The sequence below is a fragment of the Anomalospiza imberbis genome, chromosome 1 (assembly GCF_031753505.1).
Source record: "Anomalospiza imberbis isolate Cuckoo-Finch-1a 21T00152 chromosome 1, ASM3175350v1, whole genome shotgun sequence".
Taxonomy (NCBI): Eukaryota; Metazoa; Chordata; class Aves; order Passeriformes; family Viduidae; genus Anomalospiza; species Anomalospiza imberbis.
The window spans coordinates 151,146,876-151,161,785 of record NC_089681.1 but is presented as its reverse complement, the minus strand read 5'-3'; the positions used below and the strand labels follow the sequence as shown (position 1 = coordinate 151,161,785).

Genomic DNA, 14,910 nt, shown 5'->3' with positions numbered 1-14,910 from the left:
GAACCAATTCTGCTGCTCCGGTGCTCCCACATTCCTGGGATTTTCCTGGAGGTGTTGTCCATCCTGCAGCACCCAGGAACATCCCACGTGGCTGCTGTTGCCTTTCCATGTGCTGCCAGGATCCCAAGGGTTAATCCCACTCCCAGAACACCTCCGAGTGCTCCAGCCAGGAGTCCTGGCGAGTTCACGCTGACAAAATTATGGACAAATATTTATCTCCCTGGAAAAAAGTTAATTGGAAAATGAGCTCAGAGCTGGCACTCCCCGCTCAGCCAAGGGGAACTGTTGCTTCCACAGAGGAATCCAGGGAAGCCTTTTCAAGGATTTTTATCCCTGGATCAGTGTCACATGTATCCCATGACATTCCCTGATATTCTGGGATCTTGGGGTTGCAAATATTGTTGAAGGATATTGGGATTGAGCAAGAAAATGTTAATTTGAGGCTCCAAAGGGAGATTTGAAGCTGCAGTAGCTGGGAAATGCATCCCTGTGGAGGGCTGAGCTGAAGTTCAGCAGTGGTGGAGAGCAGCTTGGAGATGTTTGGGAACATCCCTGGGGTGGGAACGAAGTGCTGAGAAGGTTGGGCTCTTCTGAGCAGGGAAATCAATCTGTGCTGGTGCTTTCCAGCTTGGGAGTTGTTTTCCTATGGAATTCTGAGGGTCTCAGTGCTGCCTGCACAGCAGAGGGAGCAGCAGGGAAAGGTGCTTCCATGAATGTGGGCTTTTATCCCATTAATTGGGATAAAGAGGAGCCAAGGGCCGAGGTGACCAACCAAGGGCTTCACCTCAGGCCGGACACAAACAGGCTGCTCCTTCCAGGTTTTGTTGCTCGCTCCAAACCCAAAATCCCTGAATCCTTCATTCCTGAATGAGCCATGGCTGTGGCTGACCTCAGGCTGAGGTGGTTCCTACTCACTCCAGAGCTTTAATTCCTTTTCTTCTGAGCCAGGATGGCCGGAAGGTCGGGTTTTTCCTGGCACTGAATTCCCATGGTCACAGCTCCTGCCTCCAACGCTTCCACCCTGAAATTACAACTACATTCCTTGGATTTTTTACCCTCCTTCCCACCCCACTCCACACCTTTCCCAGATGGATTAAACCCAGGCAGGAGGGATTAAACCCACCGGCACCGCGTCCGACAGCTGCTGCTGCTGTTCCCGGGCCATGGGGGAGGATTTTGATGGAAAGGCACAAGAGGAGTGTGAAGCCAGGATCACTATTCCCTTTAAAGCACACTTGAAATCCTGTTTTTCCCTTGGAAAATGGCTTCCCTGAGGGAGTAGCCCAGCAGGAAGGCTGGCAGGGACACCGGGCTGGATGCTGAAGGTTTTGCATCCTTTTAGATGGAAAAAGTTTGGATTTGGGATGAGTTTGTCTCTGCCCATTGGTTCTCCATGGAAAGGTTGGTGTCAGTGGAGCAGATCCCAGCTGCTGGAAAAGAGAATCCCAGGTTCTCCCAAACGTTTGGCTTCTTGATCCCCTCCCAGGCTGGTTTTCCCCTCATCTTTGTGGCTTCTCCATTCCCATCTCCTCCAGAGGCTGGAAATAGGGACAGCACCATTCTGGGGATTTTCCTGTGTTAGTTTTCCTGGCAGCTTTTGGATTATGGGATTTCACTTTGGAGGGGTGAGGGAGGAAGGCCTTGATATGGAAGTTATGATATTAAAATAAGTTTAAAATGGGATGTTAGCCTAAAATTAGGAAGAATTCTCCGAGGAGGAATTGGCACCTTGGCACAAGGAGGAGCTTGGAAACAGTTTTCATTTCTCCTCCTCATCTTTCCCTGCCAATTTTGACACCGATTTTTGCCCTCATCCCACGTGGAGAGGGGTTGGATGGGGAAGGATTTGGGGATGGAGAAGGGATTGGTAGAGAAGGATTGGGTGGAAGAGAAGGATTTTGGGGTGGAGAAGGGATTGGTGGAGAAAGGTTTGGGGATGGAGAAGGGTTTGGTAGAGAAGGATTTGATGGTGAAGAAGGGATTGCTGATGGAGAAAGGATTCATCATGGAGAAGGGTTTGGGGGTGGAGAAGGATTTGTGATGGAAAAAGGTTTGGTGATGGAGAAGGATTTTGGGGGTGGGGAAGGATTTCATGATGGAGGAGGGATTGGTGATGGAGAAGGAATTTGGGGGTGGAGAAGGATTTGGTGGGGAAAGAATTGGAGATGAAGAAGGATCTGGGAGTGGAGAAGGATTTGGGGCAGTAGAAGGGTTTGGGAATGACAAAGAGTTTGAGAACCACTAAGGGTTTGGGAATGACGAGGGGTTTGGGAAGGGGTTTGGGAATGACGGGGGGCTGAGGAATGACGGGTTTGGGAAGGGTTTGGAAGGGATTTGGGAATAACGAGGGGTTTGGGAAGGGCTCGGGAATGATGAGGGGTTCGGGAATGACGAGGGGTTTGGGAAGGGCTCAGGACTGACGAGGGTTTTGGGAATGACTTTGCTGATGGAGCACTGCAGGCTTGCTGCCGGAGCCATCTGCTCCCCATTCCCGGCCTTTTGAAGTGGCAGCCGAGCCTGGGGCTGGAGCAGGAGCTTTGATGTCCCTGCTCCGGCCAAGCCTCGGCCATAAAACCTCCCTGGCACGGCTGATTTACACCCTGTCCCTTTGCTCCTGGGATTTTGCAGCTCTGCCCTACAGCCAAGCACATTTTTAGGGATTGAAAGGAATTTTTTTCCCTGCTTTTTTTCAGTGTTAAATACTTGTAAAAAGTGGGATTTTTTAAATTAAAAGAAATATTAGGACATCATCAAAGAGCAGAAGGAGAAGGGAAACCTTCCCCAGCTTTCCAAACCTTTAATAAATCCTTTTGCTCTTCCTGTCCTTACAATCTGGGATGACCTGGATCCCAGACCTCTCCCAGAAAATGGTGCTGGTGCAGGGATGCTGCTTTTCCCTTCTTAGGCTCCAAGGAGATCGCAGAGCTTGGGATGGGAGCGTGTGGGAGGTGGGTGCGGATGCAGTGGGAAGGGATGGGCTCCGGGATGCAGCTGGGCTGGATTCTACTCCGTTAGTAAATCAGGGATCAGTACTCAGGGAAGCAGCCAGAAATTCCTAGAAAATTCCCTTTATCTTGACTGTAGCTAAAGATAATCTGTGTGAATGCTTGTGGGGGGGCCCAGCCCTCCCAGGGAATTTCTGAAGGAAAATCCACCTCCACAGAACTTACTCCCACTATGGACCTGCCTGACTTCCCCAGGACCCACTCCTGCTCTTTTCCCAGCTTTTTTTCCAAAGAAAGCAAGAGCAAGGAGTGGTCCCTGTGCCTCCCAGCCTAGGAGTGTGCTGGGAATTGTGCCAGGATTGGGCTGGGAAATGTGTTGGGACTGAGCTGGGGAGTGCCAGGAGCAAGGCTGGGAAATGCTGGGACTGGGCTGGGACTGTGCTGGGATCAGGCTGGGAATTGTGCCTGGACTGGGGCGAGGAGCGTGCCGGCATCGGGCTGGGGAGTTCACTGGGATTGGGCTGGGAAATGCCTGCTTTGGGGTGTGGAGCGTGCCGGGACTGGGCTGGGAGCTCACCAGGAATGAGCTGGGAAGTGTGCCTGGATCGGGCTGGGATTGTGCTGGGAATTTCACTGGGATGAATTGGGAAGCTTACCTGAAAGTTCAGCAGGATTGAACTGGGGAATGCACCAGGGCTGAACGGGGAAGTTTGCTGGGATAAGGCTGGGAAGAGCAGCAGGAGAGGGCAGGGAAGTTCATGGGACCAGGCTGGGAAGTCCCTGGTTTGGGGTGGGAGCATGCTGGCATTTGTCTGGGAATTGTACCTGGATCAGACTGGGCAATGTGCTGGCCTTGGGCTGGGAACAGTGTTGGGAATGGGCTGAGGAGAGCGCTGGAAGGGGCCTGGAAGCTCCTCAGAATTGGGCTGAGAAGCTCATTGGGATCAGGCTGGGAGATCTGGATTGGACTGGGGAGTGTGCTGGTGTTGGGCTGGGAATGGGCTGGGAATGTCCCTGGGAATGGACTGGAAACTGTGCTGCCCACCCGGCTGTGGGGCAGGAGCGCTGTCCCCAAGGCGGAATCAGGGAAGCGTTGCCATCCCTGTGTTCCCCTCTCCAGTCTTCCAAGAAGCCCAAGACGGCGGAAGCCGACACATCCAGCGAGCTGGCCAAGAAGAGCAAGGAGGTGTTCAGGAAAGAGGTGAGGGATCCCAGCCCGGGGATGGGAATGGGGATGGGAATGGGGATGGGGATGGGGATGGGGTGGTGGCAGCAGGGAGCCGGATCCAGCGCTGTGTCCCGCAGATGTCCCAGTTCATCGTGCAGTGCCTGAATCCCTACCGGAAGCCCGACTGCAAGGTGGGCCGGATCACCACCACCGAGGACTTCAAACACCTGGCACGCAAGGTGGGAATGTGGGGGGAAAAGGAGGATACAGGGACATGGGGACATGGGGATGGGACAACACGGCGTGTACAGGGACACATGGATGCAGGAACGTGGGGACGTGGAGGGTATGGGGACATGGGATACAAGGACATGGGAACACGAGGGGTATGGGAACATGGTGACATGGATACAGAGACACAGGGACATGGTCACACACAGGACATGGGGACAAAGGATGTGGAGACACGGAGGGTACAGGGACGTGGGGATGTGGGACATTGGAGCACGGATACAGGAACATGGGGACACAGGGACACAGGAATGTGGGGACAGGGACGGTGGGTACGGGGACATAGGGATGTGGGACATGGGAGCATAGGGACATGGGGACACGGGGATGCTGAAACATGAGGACACAGGGACATGGGACTTGGGGACATGGAGCATGCAGGTTCACTGGAATGTGGGAAGTGGGGACATGGGTGTTACAGGGACATGGGGGAGAGGGACACAGGGACACGGAGGATAGAGGGATGTGGGGACACAGGAACATGAGGGGTATGGGAATTTGGGATTACTGGGATGAGGGGGGTGTGGGACATGGGAACACGGGAAGGGTACAGGAACATGGGGACACAGGGATAAAGGGACATGGGGACACAGGGACATGGGGATGTGGGACATGGGAACACGGTGCAGGAGCATAGGGACACAAGGACATGGGAAGTACAGGACACAGGGATTTGGGGACACAGGGATATGGTGGCTATAGGGACACAGGGATGTGGGACATGAGGACATGGGAAGTACAGGGACAATGGGATATGGGGACGTGGGGACCAAGGGATGGCCCCAGGAAATGGGATTGTGTCATTCCAGCTGCCTCCAGCTCCTTGGAGGTTGAGGGAAGGGAAGGAGAAATGGTGGGGGGATACTGGGAGAACAGTAGGAAATATTTAGGGAATATTTGGGCAATAGTTGGGGAATAACAGGAAAGGTTTGGGCAATAATATGACAGCAGCACAGGGAATATTTGGGGAAAAACAGGGAATATTTAGGGAATATCTGGGCAATAATAGGAGAATAATTTAGGGAATATTTGGGAATAATAGGAAGTATAATAGGAAATAATTGCAAATATTGGCACAACAATAGCAAATGTTCAGGGAATATATGGGAAATAATAGCAAAGTGAATGTTAGGAATTATTTGGGGAATATTTGGGAAGTAATAGAAAAATAATTTGGGAAGTAATAGGAAATATTTGGGTAAGAATAGCAAAATAGCTTGGGAATGTTTGGGAAAGAACAGCAGATATTGGGAGAACAATAGTAAATATTTAGGGAATATTTGGGGAATACTTGGGAAATAACAGGAAAGATTTGGGCGATAATATGGCAGCAGCTCAGGGAATATTTGGGAAATTATAGGAAAACAGCTTGGGGAATGTTTGGAAAATATAGCAGATATTTGGGGAACACTGTGAAATATTTCAGGAATATTTAGGGAATATTTGGGAAATATTTGAGGAATATTTGGGGAATGTTTGGGGATAATACAGCAACAGCTTGGGCAGTACCTGGAAATAAGAGGGAATATTTGGGGAATAATAGGAAAATAGCTTGGGGAATGTTTGGAAAATACAGCAGATATTTGGGGAATGCTACCAAATATTTCGGGAATATTTAGGGATTATTTGAGGAATATTTGGGAATGTTTGGGGAACATTTGGGAAATGTTTGGGGAATATTTGGAGAATAATATAACAATAGCTTGGGCAGTACCTGGAAATAAGAGGGAATATTTGGGGAATAATAGGAAAATAGCTTGGGGAATGTTTGGAAAATAACAGCAGATATTGAGGGAACAATACCAAATATTTCAGGAAAAATTAGGGAATATTTGGGGAATAATATGACAGTGGCTCAGGGAATATTTGGGAAGCAGGAGCACAGTAGCCGGGGGGTGCCCAGGCCTGGGCTTGGTGGGAATTCCGGGAGTGGCCGAGGCATTCCCGTGGCATTCCCACAGCTGACCCACGGAGTGATGAACAAGGAGCTCAAGTACTGCAAGAACCCCGAGGACCTGGAGTGCAACGAGAACGTCAAACACAAAACCAAGGAGTACATCAAGAAGTACATGCAGAAATTCGGGATCCTCTACAAGCCCAAAGAGGACACGGAGCTGGAATAGCCCCTGGAATAACCCCCGGCCCGCGGGAGCCCCGATTCCCACTGGGATTCGCCCTCCCGAGCCAGCAACCTGTGAATTTATTATTAATTATTATTATTATTATTATTATTATGACGATGGATTTTTGGTTTTTTAAGGAAAACAAACTTGGTTCCCATCGCTGAGGAGGATGAGCCGGGCTTTCCCAAGCCTGCTTTTGCTGATCCAGGCTTTCCCAAGCCCGGCTCTCCCGGCGCTGCTCCCAAGCTCTGTATTATATTTTAACGTATATGTGAATATATTGATAATAATTTGCTTTTTTTCCCGTTGCTTTCAGCCCCAAACGTGCCGATCCCACGGGAACGTTTGGCAGGAGACTTCGGGGGTTATTCCTGGATTTTTTTTTTTTTTTTTTTTTTTTTTTTTTTTGTGTTGTTTCCTTGGTTTTTTTCTTTTGGTTCTGCGAGGTTTCCTCCGTCTCCCTGTAAATACTGCGGATTTCTGGCCATGTTGATAAGATTGATTTTACTGCTTCGAGCATTTTACTTTATCCAATTTTTACGGAACTTTTTATGTAAAAAAAAAAAAGAGCAAAAAAAGAGAAAAAAATAAAAATCAAAAGAAAAAAAAAAATCGACACCGGGCAGGGCCACAAGGGGGACCTGGATTGGGATGTCCCCTCTCTCCTGGGGACCTCCTGTCACCCTCAGCGTTCCCGGGAATCTGGACCCCCTGGGAAGGGAAGTTTGGGGTGACCTGGCAGCATTTTGGGGTTAAAAATGGCTTTTTCTGTTCCCAGTGCCACGTGCCTTGGGGTCTTTTGGGTGTCCCCTCCTCCTTCTAGGGCCACCCAGGCCTGGGGTCGGTCTGGGATGGGTGTGGGACACGAGGACACCCCAGGATGTGTCCTGGTGACACACGTGGATGCCCAAGGACACAAATCCCAGGGACACATGGACACCTGAGGGGTCCCATCCTCCCTGGGGAGATCAGGGACACCTGGGGACACCCAGCCCAGACACCTGAGCGGTCACATCACAGGGATGCAGGGACACATCCTGGGGACACATCCTAGGGACACACAAACACCCGAGGACACAAACCCTGGCGACACACAGACACCCAAGGGGACTCACGGACAGCTGGGGACACGTGGGACACCCGAGGGGACGCATTCCAGGGACAAAGGGACACCTGAAGGGACACATCCCATGGGCACTGGGGACAGCCAAGGGAACACATTCTGGGGACAAACGGACACCGGAACGGACACCTGGGAATACTTGGACACCTGAAGGGACACATCCCAGGGACACATGGGGACACACTGGGGACAAGCAGGCACCTGGTGACACCCGGAACCCCTGAGGGGACACATCCCGGGAACACGCACGGACACACAGACACCTGAGGACACAAACCCTGGTGGCACCCAGTGACACGTTTAATGCCCCCAGCCAGGCACCAGCCACCAAAGGTCCCCGCCCCACCCCCCAGAATCCCTAGAAAAGTACAAAACCCACGTAAAAAAATCCCCCAGGAATCCATCGGGAAGCGGGAGCACCGCCGGGGGCAGCCAGCGGCGCGGCCCCGGTGTCCCCGGGGGTGTCACACGGCGGAGGTGACGTCCCCCGGTGCCACCGCGGGGCCGGGGCCGCGCCGGTCGCTGCCGGGCGCTCCCAGCTCCAGGAGCCGCTCCAGCTCTCCCGGCTCCTCCGGGCGCCGCGGGGACACCGGGAGCAGCGAGGGACCCTCGTGGGGCGCTGCGGGGAGGGACGGGGTCAGCAGCCCGCAATTCCACCCCGGGACAGACGGACCGAGGGTGGGGGCGGCTCCCGACCCCGCCCCGGGAGGTGTAGGGGACCCCCGACCCCATCCAAGTGCTCCCTAATCCCATTTAGGGGCTTCCCAACCCCTTCCGGGTGCTCGGTGATCCCATCCCACCCCCCCAAAATTCTCAATTGCCCCCAAACCCTGACCCTTCCCAGGGCTGGGTGTCCCCAAACTCCCCCAGGCCTGGGTGTCCCCAAATGCCCGGATCTCCCCCACATCCCCCAAGATGTGGCTGTCCCCACACCCGCGGATGTCCCCCCCAGTTCCCCAGGGCCGGCTGTCCCCAAATCCCCCCAGATCTGGGTGTCCCCAAATCCCCCCAGATCTGGGTGTGCCCAAATCCCCCCAGATCTGGGTGTCCCCAAATCCCCCCAGGGCCGGCTGTCCCCAAATCCCCCCAGATCTGGGTGTCCCCAAATCCCCCCAGATCTGGGTGTCCCCAAATCCTCCCTGGGCCGGCTGTCCCCAAATCCCCCCAGATCTGGGTGTCCCCAAATCCTCCCTGGGCCGGGTGTCCCCAAATCCCCCCAGATCCGGCTGTCCCCAGAGCCCCCCAGATCTGGGTGTCCCCAAACCCCCCGGGTCCGGCTGTCCCCACACCCCCCAGATCTGGTTGTCCCCACACCCCCCAGATCCGGCTGTCCCCAAACCCCCCCAGATCTGGCTCTCCCCAAATCCCCCCAGATCTGGCTGTCCCCACACCCCCCGGGTCCGGTTGTCCCTAAACCCCCCCAGATCTGGCTGTCCCCACACCCCCCAGATCTGGCTGTCCCCACACCCCCCGGGTCCAGCTGTCCCCACACCCCCCAGATCTGGCTGTCCCCAAACCCCCCGGGTCCGGCTGTCCCCAAACCCCCCGGGTCCGGTTGTCCCCAAACCCCCCGGGTCCGGCTGTCCCCACACCCCCCAAGATCTGGTTGTCCCTAAACCCCCCCAGATCTGGCTGTCCCCACACCCCCCAGATCTGGCTGTCCCCACACCCCCCAGATCTGGCTGTCCCCACACCCCCCGGGTCCGGCTGTCCCCAAACCCCCCCAGATCTGGGTGTCCCCAAACCCTCTCGGGGCCGGCTGTCCCCACACCCCCCAGATCTGGCTGTCCCCACACCCCCCGGCTCCGGTTGTCCCTAAACCCCCCCAGATCTGGCTGTCCCCACACCCCCCGGGTCCGGCTGTCCCCACACCCCCCGGCTCCGGTTGTCCCTAAACCCCCCCAGATCTGGCTGTCCCCACACCCCCCGGGTCCGGCTGTCCCCACACCCCCCGGCTCCGGTTGTCCCTAAACCCCCCCAGATCTGGCTGTCCCCAAACCCCCCCAGATCTGGGTGTCCCCACACCCCCCGGGTCCGGCTGTCCCCACCCCCCGCGGGCCCGGGGCGCTCACGGGGCTGAGGCGGCTCGGGGCCGCCGCTGTCGGGGCTGACGCCGCCGTCCCCCCGCAGCTTCTCCGCGTCCGCGGCCGGCCCCGCGGCGTCCCCCGCGTCCCGCGCCTTGTCCAGCTGCCGCTTCCTCCGGCAGGTGTCCCAGCTGCGGGGACACCGCGGTCACCGGGGGACGCCGCGGGTCCCCGAGCCCCGCGCGGCCGCCGGCGCCCCCCACTCACCACTTGAAGGCCACGTAGGCCACGAGCCCCACGACGAGGCCGGCCAGGAGGGCGCAGTACAGGGGGATGATGTCCCCGGGGGGCTCGGGGGGCGCCCCCGGCGCCGGCCGGGTGCCCTCAGGGAGCGGCGCCGCGGCCTCGTCTGCGGGAGCCCCGGAAAAGGGGAAGGGAATGAGGACATTGCCGGCCGTGCCTCAGTTTCCCCTGTGGAGAGGGGCGGTGGGGGGGGAACACCCCGCCCCGGGTTTGGGGACAGCTCCCCGGTCACCGCCTGAGGGACACGGCGGGAAACTGAGGCACGGCGAGGGGGGATGAGGGACGAAAGGGGAAACTGAGGCACAGAAAAGGGATGAGGTGGAAAAGGGAAACTGAGGCACCGAAAGGGGGAATGAGGGGAACAAAGGGGAAACTGAGGCACAGAAAAGGGATGAGGTGGAAAAGGGAAACTGAGGCACGAAAAGGGGGAATGAGGGGAACAAAGGGGAAACTGAGGCACAGAAAAGGGATGAGGTGGAAAAGGGAAACTGAGGCACCGAAAGGGGGAATGAGGGGAACAAAGGGGAAACTGAGGCACAGAAAAGGGATGAGGTGGAAAAGGGAAACTGAGGCACGAAAAGGGGGAATGAGGGGAACAAAGGGGAAACTGAGGCACAGAAAAGGGATGAGGTGGAAAAGGGAAACTGAGGCACCGAAAGGGGGAATGAGGGGAACAAAGGGGAAACTGAGGCACAGAAAAGGGATGAGGTGGAAAAGGGAAACTGAAGCACCGAAAGGGGGAATGAGGGGAACAAAGGGGAAACTGAGGCACGAAAAGGGGTAATGAGGGGAACAAAGGGGAAACTGAGGCACGAAAAGGGGGAATGAGGGGAACAAAGGGGAAACTGAGGCACAGAAAAGGGATGAGGTGGAAAAGGGAAACTGAGGCACGAAAAGGGGGAATGAGGGGAACAAAGGGGAAACTGAGGCACAGAAAAGGGATGAGGTGGAAAAGGGAAACTGAGACACGAAAAGGGGGAATGAGGGGAACAAAGGGGAAACTGAGGCATGAAAAGGGGGAATGAGGGGAACAAAGGGGAAACTGAGGCACGAAAAGGGGGAATGAGGGGAACAAAGGGGAAACTGAGGCACGAAAAGGGGGAATGAGGGGAACAAAGGGGAAACTGAGGCACAAAAAGGGGGAACGGAGACACAAAAAGGAATGGGATAAAATGTGGGAAACTGAGGCACAAGGGAATGAGGTAAAATGGGGGAAACTGAGGCAGAAAAAGAGGGAATGAAGTAAAAAATAGGAAACAGGCACAAAAAGAGGGAATGAGGTAAAAAAAGGGAAGCTGAGGCACAAAAAGGGGGAATGAGGCTAAAAAAAGGGAAACTGAGGCACGACACGAGGGAACAAAAGTAGGACATGGGGATATTGAAGGGCGACTGGGGAAACTGAGGCACAAAAGGGGAAACGGAGGCAGGACGAGAGGAAATTAGGGAACTATGTGGGGAAACTGAGGCACAATGTAAGGAAAATGAAGCAGGATGGGAAACTGAGACACAAAAAGGGGAAACTGAGGCAGGACAAGAGGAAACTGAGGCACAAAGGGAGGAAATTGTGGACAATGTGAGGAAATTAAGGAATGACATGAGGAAGGAGAGGCACGACGAGGGGGAACTGAGGCAGGAGAAGGGGAAATTACAAGCAACATGGGGAAACTGAGGCAAGCTGGGAAACTGAGGCACAATGAGGGAAAACTGAGGCGCAATACAGGGAAATTAGGGAACCACAAGGGGAAACTGAGGCACAAAAAAAAGAGGAAAAATAAGGAACCTCAAGGGGAAACTGAGGCACAAAAAAAGAGGAAAATAAGGAACCTCAAGGAGAAACTGAGGCACAAAAGGGAAACGGAGGTATAAAAAGGGGAAATTGAGGAGCAACATAGGGAAACTGAGGCACAAAAAGGGGAAACTAGGGAGCAACATGGGGAAACTGAGGCATGAAAGGGAAACTGAAGCACAAAAGGGAAACTGAGGCACGAAAAGGGGAAACTGAGGCACGAAAAGGGGAAACTGAGGCCCAGTGAGGGAAAATAGAGGCATAACATGGGGGAATTAAGGAATGACATGGGGAAACCGAGTCACGAAAGGGAAACTGAGGCGCGAAAAGGCAACATTAGGGAGCAACATGGGGAAACTGAGGCACGAAAGGGAAACCGAGGCACACAAGGGGGCCCAGCCCCCCTCGGTGCCACTCACGGCTGCAGGGCGGGCAGGGCGGGCACGGCTCCTCCGGCTCCTCCTCCGCGGGGCTCGGCGCTGCGGGTTTGGGGCGTTTTGGGGTTTTTGGGGTCGTTTTGGGGGGGGGCGTTTCTGGGTTCGGGGTGGTTTCTGGGGTACTCACTGCGGGCGCAGGGCGGGCAGCGGCTGTCGCAGGGCTCGGGGACACCGCGGGGACACGGGGGGCACCCCCCGCCCCGCCCCGGCACCTGCGGGCACAGCGGGGTCCTGCCTCAGTTTCCCCTCCACCCGCGAATTCCCACGGGGACCCCCCCCAACCCCAGAGCCATGGAAAAGGGGGGTTCGGGGCGGGGGGTGGGGGATGGAGGAGCGGCAAAAACAAATCATGAGAAGGGGAGAGAAACAAAAGCGGGGGATCCGAGGGAAAGAGTAGAAAGGAAAGGAAATAAACAGTAAATAAAAACGAGATAAAAGGCGTTGAAATGGAGAGGAGTGAAAGGAAATCAGCGAAATAAAAGGAAGAGGAGGGAGGGGAAAAGCTGAACTAAATGAAAATGGAAGGAAGGGAAAGAACGGGAAGTAAAGGAAAGTAATACAGGAAAATAAGGGAAAAGAAAGGAAAATAATACAGGAAAATAAGGGAAAAGAAAGGAAAGTAATACAGGAAAATAAGGGAAAATAGGAAAGGAAAATAAAGGAAAATAAGAAAGGAAAAGAAAGGAAACTAATACAGGAAAATAAAGGAAAAGAAAGGAAACTAATACAGGAAAATAAGGGAAAAGAAAGGAAAATAATACAGGAAAATAAGGGAAAAGAAAGGAAACTAATACAGGAAAAGAAAGGAAAATAATAAAGGAAAATAAGGAAAAGAAAGGAAAATAATACAGGAAAATAAGGGAAAAGAAAGGAAAATAATACAGGAAAATAAGGGAAAAGAAAGGAAACTAATACAGGAAAATAAGGGAAAAGAAAGGAAAATAATACAGGAAAATAAGGGAAAAGAAAGGAAACTAATACAGGAAAATAAGGGAAAAGAAAGGAAAATAAGGGAAAATGAAAGGAAAAGAAAAGAAAGGAAAAGAAAGGAAAAGAAAGGAAAAGAAAGGAAAAGAAAGGAAAAGAAAGGAAAAGAAAGGAAAAGAAAGGAAAAGAAAGGAAAAGAAAGGAAAAGAAAGGAAAATAGGATAAGATGAAATAAACCAGGGGTAATTAAACAGAATTAAAAAGGAAAATTTAAAAAAATAAAAGAGGAAAATAGAGTGAGATTCAAAAGAGGAGAATGAAATAAGAGAGGAAAATAGAAATAAAATAAGAAAAAAAGAAAAAGGACGATAAAAATAAAAGAAGGAAAATAAAAAGACAATAAACCGGGAAAATAAAAGAAAATAAAGAGAAAAAAATGGAGGAAAGTGGAATAAAAGGAAAGAAAAGGAACTGACCCGAAATGACCCAAACTTAACCGAACCAGACCCAAAAAACTTCAACAAAAGCCACGGAGCGAAGTGACCCGGAGCGCCCCCGGGGGCAGCGGGAGACCCGGCCCGTCCCAGTCCGGTCCCGTCCCGGTCCCGTCCCGGTCCCGGTCCCGCTCCCCTCCCAGTCCCAGTCCCGGTCCCGGTCCCGCTCCCCTCCCGGTCCCGGTCCCGGTCCCGGTCCCGTCCCGCCCGCACCGGGCTCAGCAGCAGCAGCAGCAGCGGCACCGGGAGCGGCCGCATCGCCGGCACCGGCCCGGGACCCCGCTCCGGGCCGGGCCGAACCGAGGCCGAGCGGCGCCGAACTGCTCCGAGCCGCTCCGAACCGCTTCGGTCCCGTCCGGCCTCGGTTCGGCCCCGCTCCGTCCCTGCGCTGTCTCGTTCGGCACCGCTCGGTCCCGGTTCGGCTCCGCTCGGCTCTGCTGAGTCCCGGCTGGGCTCCGTTCGGTCCCGGTTCGGCTCTGCTGAGTCCCGGCTGGGCTCCGTTCGGTCCCGGCTCGGCTCCGCTGGGTCCTGGCTCGGCTCCGTTCGGTCCCGGTTCGGCTCCGTTCGGCCCCGCTGGGTCCCGGTTCGGCTCCGTTCAGCCGCACTGGGTCCCGGTTCGGCTCCGCTGGGTCCCGGTTCGGCCCCGTTCGGCCGCGCTGGGTCCCGGTTCGGCCCCGTTCGGCTCCGCTGGGTCCCGGTTCGGCCCCGTTCGGCCGCGCTGGGTCCCGGTTCGGCTCCGCTGGGTCCCGGTTCGGCTCCGCTGGGTCCCGGTTCGGCCCCGTTCGGCCGCGCTGGGTCCCGGTTCGGCCCCGTTCGGCTCCGCTGGGTCCCGGTTCGGCCCCGTTCGGCTCCGTTCGGCCCCGTTCGGCTCCGCTGGGTCCCGGTTCGGCTCCGTTCGGCCCCGTTCGGCTCCGCTGGGTCCCGGTTCGGCCCCGTTCGGCTCCGCTGGGTCCCGGTTCGGCCCCGTTCGGCTCCGTTCGGCCGCGCTCGGCTCCCCTCGCCGCCCCTCGCGCCTGGGCCGGGCCGGGCTGGGCGTGGCTCCCCCGGGCAGGGCCGGGCGGGGCGCGCTCCCATTGGCTGCGCGCGGCTTGGGGGCGTGGTCAGGCGTGGAGCCCTGCCCCTCGTAGACCCGGGGGTCGCGGGTTCGAGTCCCGCCCATCGGGACGGGCCCAAATCGGACCGGACCGCTCCGGGCTGGGATCGAGGGCACCGACGGGACGGTGTCACCCCCCTCCCTCCACCTCCCGCGGCTCTTCCCCGGGGGAATAAGTGGCTGGAAGCGGGAGAAG

The 14,910-nt window shown here is 55.3% G+C and overlaps 2 protein-coding genes across 2 annotated transcripts in view; one reads left to right on the top strand and one right to left on the bottom strand.

Annotated features, from left to right (window-relative positions):
• Positions 1–7,139, top strand: part of SETD2 (SET domain containing 2, histone lysine methyltransferase) — a 39,988-nt gene extending 32,849 nt beyond the window's left edge. The window contains exons 18-20 of the mRNA XM_068176457.1: positions 4,066–4,146; positions 4,251–4,352; positions 6,366–7,139. Of these exons, the coding sequence (XP_068032558.1) occupies positions 4,066–4,146; positions 4,251–4,352; positions 6,366–6,527 (345 nt within the window). The 3' untranslated portion in view covers positions 6,528–7,139. The remainder of the gene's footprint in view (positions 1–4,065; positions 4,147–4,250; positions 4,353–6,365) is intronic.
• A 459-nt stretch (positions 7,140–7,598) lies between these two features.
• LOC137486119 (death domain-containing membrane protein NRADD-like) lies at positions 7,599–13,990 on the bottom strand. The gene is made up of 6 exons (XM_068211147.1): positions 13,835–13,990; positions 12,328–12,412; positions 12,183–12,242; positions 9,942–10,083; positions 9,723–9,865; positions 7,599–8,269 (listed from the first exon to the last, which is right to left on the bottom strand). The coding sequence occupies exons 1-6, from the start codon at positions 13,877–13,879 to the stop codon at positions 8,115–8,117; spliced, it is 630 nt and encodes a 209-aa protein (XP_068067248.1). The 5' UTR covers positions 13,880–13,990; the 3' UTR covers positions 7,599–8,114.
• Positions 13,991–14,910: the final 920 nt, after the last annotated feature.